At 56.1% G+C, this 9,062-nt stretch overlaps 1 protein-coding gene across 1 annotated transcript in view; it reads left to right on the forward strand.

Moving 5' to 3' along the window:
* The window catches only part of COX10 (cytochrome c oxidase assembly factor heme A:farnesyltransferase COX10), a 140,556-nt gene extending 132,068 nt beyond the window's left edge, over positions 1-8,488 (forward strand). Inside the window, exon 7 of the mRNA XM_086686070.1 lies at positions 6,528-8,488. Within this exon, the coding sequence (XP_086542196.1) occupies positions 6,528-6,934 (407 nt within the window). The 3' untranslated portion in view covers positions 6,935-8,488. The remainder of the gene's footprint in view (positions 1-6,527) is intronic.
* The last annotated feature ends 574 nt before the right edge of the window (positions 8,489-9,062 follow it).

Raw genomic sequence — 9,062 nt, forward strand, 5'->3', positions numbered from 1 at the left:
CGCCAAGGGCCAAGGTGAGAGGGAGCCTGTTGTACCGAGGAAGGAAGACCTCCCAAACCTAGCACTGGGGTTCACAGGAGCTGTTTCTTTGTCCTTTTCGAGGCCCTGGCTGGGCGGTGAATGACAGTGAATGGGTGTGGGTGGAGGTGGGAAGGGGATGAATGTGGGCCCACCGGGCAGCCCAGAAAGCAAGCTGAAACCATTGAACTCTATCCCAAAAGGAATTTTGTTTCCGAAGAGCACGTTCAGGGACTCAGAGCTCCAACTTGAAGATTTTTGTCTCCTACCTCTTGGGAAACCATTCGGCCGTGATCGTCTTGGCTTTGTTTGCCAACAAAATGATGGACGTGTGCCGTGGACAAGGCTGTTTCTCGAGCCCGAGCAGAGGGGACAATGAGTGAGGTCCCCCTCAGTTGGTATGCAGGTGTTTTGAGAGGGTTTTAAAATGCATGTGCAGCAAAACCTTGGGTCGCGAGTAGCTTGTTCTGCGAGCGTTCTACGGGACGAGCAAACATTTCCAATAAGTTTTAACTTAATCAAAGAGTGATTGATGCCTTGCAATGCGAGTGGTTCATGACGCCGAATGTCACGTGATCACAAACAGAGCCAGTGGTTTTGAAATCCGCTTTGATACACGAGTGTTTTGGATTACAAGCATGTTTCCGGAACGAATTAGGCTTGCAAACCAAGGTTTTGCTGTATTTGCAAAGGGCCACTAGGAAGACATTAGTTAGCCTTGCCCCACCTGCTATTAGTATATTAATATGCCCCCCCAGTCAGAGCAGGGTGCCACGAGATAAGGCTTCTGTCCGGCCCTTTGCACACGTACACGGCCTGCCCGATGTATGTGCCGTTCTCCCATTTTCTGTATATGGAGGAAAATAAGTAATGTCCTGGACACCTGGACATTCTGTCGAGTTGCCTTTGAGCTGGGATTGTGGTGTCATGATCCCAGGAGGTTGCTGCCCTCCAGAGAACCATACCCACAGATACACCACCTACATCCTAGATTTTCAGTGTTTTATGCATTCATAGACCAACAAATATTTGCTTCAAAGACTCTACAGAGTGGGGCAGGAAACTGAGAAAACACATGTGAAAGAAGCAGAAAAGGCGTGGCTTGTGTGAGTGGATCGGAACTCAGAGACCGTCCTCTGATCCCAGTTTGCAACTCACTTCTTCCAGGAAGCCTTCCCTGATCTCTCTGAGGCTGACATGGGCCTTCCTCCTGTGCGTCGCCCACAAGCACTCCACCTAAGGTGACCTCCAGAGGCAGCACTCCCCCTTTGTGCCGTCCCCCTCCGCGGCCAGACTCCGGAAGAGGGGCCCGGAGAACGGACCACGCCTGTCCCGCAGCGGGCCCGCTGCAGATTTCCGGTGTCCCAGAAGATAGGCCCAGAACAAACAGATGGCTCTGGGGGTGGGTGGCACTGAGGTGAGGCCTTTGAGTCAGTAAGCGGAGCGCTCCTGTGTTTACCCCACAAGGAAGGTGGGCTCCACCACAGCCCCAGAACTAATCCAAGCCTTCCTGCTCCGGGGTCACCTTATCTTGATGAAGAGAGCAATTTGTTTTACATCTTTCCTACGAGGAGAGGCAGTTGCACACAGCCCATGGAGTAGAAGCTTGTGGGGGTGGTGGTTTTCTGATTATGATCCATTAAGGCTAAGCTGTGATTTCTAAAGCTCTTTCATTTGTGACATGAGCCAAACCCACACCCAATTTCCTCTCGCACAGAAAAGCAGCATGCTACTCTCTTATGAAAATGATTTTTTTAATTATGTTATTTTAAGCAGAAGCATAACCGAAAATGCATATTGAGCAAAACAGAATACTCCAGTGGGCACACAAAAAAAGAGAGGGCTTTTGAGAGAGGCAGCAGCCCACACCGGGGCCCTGATCATCTTAACCCTTTCCAGTCTGGTTTCCTGGCTGAGGCAGCTCCTCAACAGAACAGCTAGGATTTCCCCGATTCCCCCGCCCCGTTCTCCGTCACCGCTGCTTTCCCTTCTCAGTGTCTCAGCCTTGTCCGCTTCCCCCCGGGCCCCAGCTGTCCTCACTGCAGCCTGTAATCTGCTCAGACCCTTTGGGGGTGAGCCCCGTCCCGGGCTGAGCCGGGGTGGGCTACTCCACGTACGTGATGGCCAGGACCTCACAGGGTCCCCAAGTCCCTGAGGAGCCACCAGCGCCCCCTCTTTACTGGTCCCTTCATGATCTGCCTTTCCATCAGCACACGGAGGAGGCATCCAGCCTTCCCTTCTGTCCTTTCCAGTTCCCCAGGGATACTCCCGGGCAAGGCCAATATCATCTGTCTCTAATGGAAGCAAACTATTTTTTTTAAGGTCCCGGGACCCCCTAAGAAACCAGCAAATGCCCTTTTTTCTTCCAGCAAACCCACTGCCTGTTCTGCAGTGTCAGCCTTTACATTGGCACCCCGCAGCCACCCCCTAGCAGTCCTTGTATGTCCCCTGTAGGGGCAGCAGCTGTCTAACAGAAGGTGCTGCTTGGGGCACCTGGGTGACCCGGTCGGTTAGGCGTCCGACTCCCGGTGTTGGCTCCGGTTCGCGATCTCCCAGTTGGTGGGTTCGAGCCCCGTGCCTGGCTCTGCGCTGGCCGCTCAGAGCCTGCTTGGAATTCTCTGTCTCCCTCCCTCTCTGCCCCTCCACCCCCCAAAATAAATAAATTAAAACTTTACATAAATAAATAAAAGGAGGTGCCAGTCATGCTGAAGACCCCTGGGTGGGGCACGTTCACGAATCTTCTCATCTGTAAGAGGTTGTCGTGAGCGTAAGAGAGAGAGAGAGAGAGAGAGAGAGACAGAGTTCCTCCCCCCAGTGCCTGGTGTGTGACAGCCCCGGAGCATTTAACTGGAATGGCTTGGAGGCACCTCAAACTTCAGATGGCCGAGAGTCGAGCGCTTCACGCATCCACCATGAGCGCACTCTCCGGTGTGTGCCCCAGCGTCCCCACCTGGACACAAGGATCGGTGTCTGCCACCCCCATCCCCCCCATGACACCTGACCCGGTCTGCAGGTGCCCGCGGGGCCCAGCCCCGTGCTTTAGCTCCTTGCCTCTGGCCGCGGCCTCCACACCGTGCCAGAAACCTACCCAAAGCGACCCTTCGCAGGACCCGATGCAGTGCACCTTCCACTTAGTTGGGCCTTGCCGCGGATGTCGCTTTTGGGAAGGCCGTCCCTGAGCCGTCAGTGCCCAGTTGCCCCCAGCGTGTCCCCCGTTCTCTGAATAGCGCCCATCACTGTCACACGGGTTTATGTCTGCCCCTCCCTCCAGACTTGGAGCAGGGCTCGGCCTTGCATCTAGAGTGGCGCCTGGCCTGCGGTGGACGCCCGCCATCTGGTCACCAAGTGAGTGGATTCCACGCGTAGTGGCCGCTTCCATTGTTAGCGTGCAAATGGGAGCGTGTTTACCTGAACTGCCATATATGTATCATGTTATTTGTAGAGAAGGTTAAAGGGGATTTGAGGGATTTGGCAGCTGAAATGGGGACGCTCCCATCAAGTCTCCGTTGCTTCCTTATATTTGAAGGTCGGAGGGGAACTGACTGACTGACGGAGCCCACGAGGAACTGTGACTGGGTCCGAGAGCAGGCCCCCTTGCCCCGCGGTCTGCACCCGCACAAGCTCTACTCGAGATGCTGCAACTGCCCCCTAACACTCAATGCAGAAATGGGCGAGTTTCTGCTCAGAACAATAGGAGTAAAAAAAAAAAAAAAAAAAAAAAAATCACCACTCTGTCTTTTAGGGGACGGGAAAGCCCGCCGCCTTTGTCCCTCTGCAGCCCACGCTGTTGAGGAATACAGATAAGAGATTAAAAGAAGGGCTCATTCCTTCTGATCCTCTTTGGCATGTGCACACCAGGGGCCCTTCAGGACCTTAGAGCCCCAGCCTGGGTTTCTGAATGATTCTGAATTATTTAAACCGCCTTCTCTCCTGCTGGGTTGTGTTTCAGCGGTAGTATCCACCCTCTCCTTCTCGGAACATTCCCACAGATGGGGGGCAGGTGGAGTGCGCTCAGTAGATCCTCATTACCTGAAATAGGACTGTGGTGACAGAATTTCAGCCTCTCTGTGCGGGATGCTGCCGGCCAGGGCAGGTGACACAGTGAGTGGGTGAGCGAGCCCTCAGCTCTCTCAGCGGGGGACGCCCAGGGGAGCACTTCGGTGTCAGGAACAGGGCACCGAGGGTGGTTTGCCCCGTGGGCTCACGAATCGGTGCTGAAACACACCGATCCCGGGTGACTTTTAGGAAAGCCTTTCTTTGCACACGTGGGCTCCCACTGATGCCTCTGGGGACCCTCCACTGCAGCGGCATCGAGCGCTTTCTGTATTCTGCTCCCGAGAGGCGACGGAAAAGGCAAATGGCCATTCCCTTAAGGAATTTTGCATTCAAGCAGGAAGCAGAAACGACGAATGACTGCACGCCGGGGTTGAGCCAGTGGTAGACGCAGGTGTGAGTAGCTCCCAGAGACGTATCCTAGCTCAGGCCCCTCTTCACGACGGCCTGGTTGCCATCTGGGTGTCCCAGAAGCGTGTCAGGGTGAACACATCCCAGGTCACGCTCCTGCGCTGTTCTCTGAGCCTTCCCCGGTTTCCATCTCATAGAATGGCTGGCATCTCCGTGGGCCCCTAGACCAAGGGGGTGCCCTCTCCTTCCCCTCCTTATTTACTCTACACTCACTCCCTGCCACTTGGCCTCCTAAATCCCTCTCAAGTCCCTCTTTCCTCCCACTGTCACCACCTTGACCCCAAGACCCGTCCCCTCTCATTTCCTCAGCCCCTGATGGAACCTTCCGTGCCTGCTCTGGGCCCTGCCAGCGTGTTCTCTCTCAAATTGGCCAAGTGACACTGATGCCCTTTCCTCACGCCCCCCCGCACACGCACAGGTGCTCACACACACACACACACACACACACACACACACACACACACGCTGAAACGTGTTCCCCTGTCTCCATGGCTTTCTGTTGCTTTGGGGATCAAGCCAGTGCTTGGAAGGCACACCCCGCCGAGTTGGGGGTGGCGCGCCCTGCCTGTCCCTCCAGCCACACTGGCTTCCCTTTTCTGATTTTGATACGTTTTTTCCATTATCGTACAGTCCAGCTGACCTCTTTTCCTTTCGATAGACAGCTCCGTGAATCCTAACGCGTGTTCTCATCTCCTTGTAATACTTCCTCTACACCGTGCACCTTCCGGCCCCTTCGTGACCACCTCTTCCTCCGCCAGCCCTCACGGGACTAGGTCACCTGTCCCGCAGAACTCAGCCCAGACACCCCCTCCTCTGAGAGGCCTTCTCTGCCTGCCTCCACTGGGTCTCGTGCTGTGTCCTCATCGCACGGACTTCCGCACGGCAGTGGGGTGCCGACGCAGACTCAGCAGTGTGGCTCTTGATGAATGCCTCGATGGCGAGCCGCCTTCCGGAGGGGTGGATTTGTGCTCCCCAGCGCCCGGCACGGTGCTCGCCACTTAGTAGGCGCTCAGTTAGCACTTTCTGCGGGAGTAAGTGAACAGTGAGTCGCCTGCTCGGGAGTGGGCTGCCTGACTCGTGGGGGCTGTCTTCACAGCACACGGGCTCGTTCTGTTTCCTCCTGTCACCTCCTTTTGTAGAACCTAACATCATCTGATCTGTGATGGTTCGCTAAGGGGCATGAACCCTACCTAACATCCTATGTCAGGATTAAATGAGGTAAACTGTGTGAAAGGCTCCCCATAGGTGCCCGGTGAGCGGCGACCTTCATCCCACCGCTGTGGGGGAGGGGAGGCCCTGTTCCAGACAAAAGGGCTAAACGGTGCTCGCGATACTAATACGTCCTCGTTGAAAAGCTGCCGAGCCACACACAGGCTCCCGTTCTGCTCAGGGGACCGTGTTCCTTTATGTCACTCCATCTATTTGACACATGCTGTCTTCGTACCTCCTGCCTGTCACATGGCGCCGGCCTGTGGAATGTGCCAGACACTGCCCTGGGAGCCCTGGCTGTGCTCAGTGACTCAGCCAGGACAGGGACAAAAGCCAGGATGCTCAGCGCGGGGGGGGGGGGGGGGGGGGGGCGCTGGGGCTACGTTCAGCACCGTCATTGCGAGCAGGGAGCCGCCAGGCACCCTGGCGAGGGGCCTCGTAGAGGAGACCACCTCCGCCTCCCCCAAGCCCCCTGCGCACAGGTCCCACCGGTGTAGGGGGCCTCTGATTGTCGCGATGCTAGGACGCACGGTGGGCGCTGGGTGGATGGGAGCCACAGATGCCCAGTGCCCCGCGGTGGGGGTGCGGGGTGGGGGGGGGTGCGGGGAATCTTGGAGAGTGTGAAGTTACCTCCTCCCCCGGGCTTGTCCCCCGATGCCAGGCCTGGACAAGGTGGAGGCGAGAACAGGGACGGGCAGAGACTCTGAGATCCGGGTGACATCCGGAGGGGCCACCTCGGGGCCAGAAGGGCTTTGCGGGCGAGAGGCAGCGATGCCTTCGTAAGCCTCTGATGACAGCGTGTCTTGCTTCCCCTTTTCCCCTCAACCCGCACACAGGAGCGTTTCTCCTGGGAGGGATCCTCTACTCCTGGCAGTTCCCCCACTTCAACGCCCTGAGCTGGGGCCTCCGTGAAGACTACTCCCGCGGCGGCTACTGCATGATGTCGGTCACCCACCCGGCCCTGTGCCGGCGCGTCGCCCTGCGCCACTGCCTGGCCCTGATCGGACTGTCCGCCGCCGCCCCAGTCCTGGACGTCACCACGTGGACCTTCCCCGCCATCTCCCTCCCCATCAACCTGTATATTTCCTACCTCGGCTTCCGGTTCTACGTCGACGCGGACCGGAAGAGCTCCCGGAAGCTGTTCTTCTGCAGCCTCTGGCACCTGCCCCTGTTTCTGCTGCTCATGCTCACCTGCAAGCGGCCGCCAGGGGCGACCTGTGCCCGGGGGGAGCCTCGGGGTTGACCCCACGTGGGCGCGTGGGGAAACAAAAACAAAAAAACGTACAGGGAGACGCACTTTTTTTTCTTTTCTTTTTTTTTTTTTTTTTTTGTGCTTTGCGGTGAGCCCAGAATATTTTGTCAATTCTAGAAGCGGAGAAGGGAAATTGCCCGGTTTGGTAGGAGATTGTAAAATGATTTGATGCTCCGTGATCACGCGACGTTTTTTTTAATGGTAGCATCCAAGATGCGCCCCAAATGAGAAATGGGTTGGCTCAGGTGATTAATAATAGAGAGAGAGTATTTTTCTCTTTAAGAGTCTTTGTAGATTTCTTCCTCTAACCCCCGACGGCCCCCTCCCCGTTGATTTTCTTCTTTGCGGGGAGGTACAGGTCCACGTCTTACTTTTCTAGCCACACACACACGCACGCACACACTCACAGACAAACACGCACACACACTCCCGGCCCGCCAGTCGGAATGCTCCCTGGTGACCAGACGCGTTGATCAGGAGTACTCGGTCTGGACTTTCTGTGTCCTCAGGTCCCCGGAGGGCCACGTCGGAGGAAGTGCGCCCTGCCGGCCCTCCCCGTGAAAGAGCCAGGGCCCCGAGTCCAGCTTTCTCACATATATTCTCAACCGCATACTCCCCCAAACAATAATAGAACCCGAAGGGTGTGCTGCCGGCCCATCGCCAAGGGAGAATTCCAAACGGTTGCCTAGGGGACCCCAGACGGGACTGCCAGCCCCTGGTCCACCCCCGTTACGTATCAGCATTTCAAAAACTCCAAGGAATCAAAGGCATCTTTATATAGTTCACTTGAAAATACAGGAGGTGTCTGAAGTGTTTTCTTTCTGGAAGGGTGGCGCCAGACTTCGTACCAGCCATCCGGCGGGCTCTGACCCCCTCGTGTCCCCCGTCAGCCGCCGGTTTGCTGCGCGGCTTCTCAAGGCCGATGGAGAAGGGAAGACAAACAAACAAACAAACAAACAAAAAACGTGAGTAGGCCTAGCCAGCCACAGAGCTCACGTTCGTGTCCCTTCGGTGGAAAACGCCGTTCTCTCCCGGGATCTTCTGAACTCAGAAATCAGCCTCCGTACATCCGGTGGCCAGAAGCTCGGGTCCGACTCTGGGCGGGGATGCGTCCGTCCTGGGAGTTGTGCGAGCTAACCTGGAGCCAGGCACGTGTGGTCCCTTCCATCCGTCCGTCCTTTACATACGGTCCTTGTCCGCTGTCGAATCCCACTTGCCTGAAGGTCTCGATGCTTAACGGGGTGTTTTCCTTGCTCAGTCTGTGGGGGCACTGCTGGGATTCATTGTGGGGAGTATTTAAGGCGACATTTAAACGGTCACTGCAGCCTGCCCGTTCTCAAAATTGTCTAAAGCGACTGCCGAGAACACGTGACCCCCGTTTCTACTTCTGTGCGGTATTACCTCCCGGCTGTATCCGGGTCCTTTCCTGTGGGGAACGTGGCATAGGAATGTCTGCAAAGAACGTCTACACCCTGTTGCAGCCCTCGGGTTTGTAAAATGCCTCCATTCTCTCCTGCTGCAATAAACCAGTAGGCGAGAACAGCAGTGGGCGTGATGTCGTGTATTTGATCGCCTTGTACCGAGTTGACACGGGGCCTGGCAGAATTGCTAACACTCGACTCGCTTTTATGAGCGAGCAGGGGTTGGAGGGCGATCGGTATTTCTGTCCCAAGGTGGTGGAAGGAAGTGCGTTGGATTTTTTATACCTGTACACCCAAAACAAAAATGAGCATGCTTATTACTAATAAAAGAAGAAGGGCCATGACCCGCCCGCCCTTCCCCTACCTTCAGCTTGGAAACACCCAGCCTCTCCCTTCTTCCTACGAAACCAGCACCACAGACATCATCCTCCAGGGCTCCCAGACCTGTCGTTCTCCTGCTCGGAAAAGGTCAGTGGCCAGTGCACCATCTATCTGAGCAGCAAATGAAGTCACAGCTTGTCAACGCTCAGACCCAGTCTTCTCTCCAGGGATCTTCCATGTGAGAACTTCCCTTCATGTCCCCCACCGCCCTGAAGGCACCCTGTTCTCAGGTGACCCCACCAGCTCCCCAAAGCCCAGTGCCGTATGTCCCGGTGTGGAACGTGGATTTCAAGCTCCGGTGACCACCCCCTTTCCCC

This window comes from Puma concolor, chromosome E1 (genome assembly GCF_028749965.1).
Source record: "Puma concolor isolate L17-30 chromosome E1, mPumCon1.1.hap2, whole genome shotgun sequence".
NCBI lineage: Eukaryota > Metazoa > Chordata > Mammalia > Carnivora > Felidae > Puma > Puma concolor.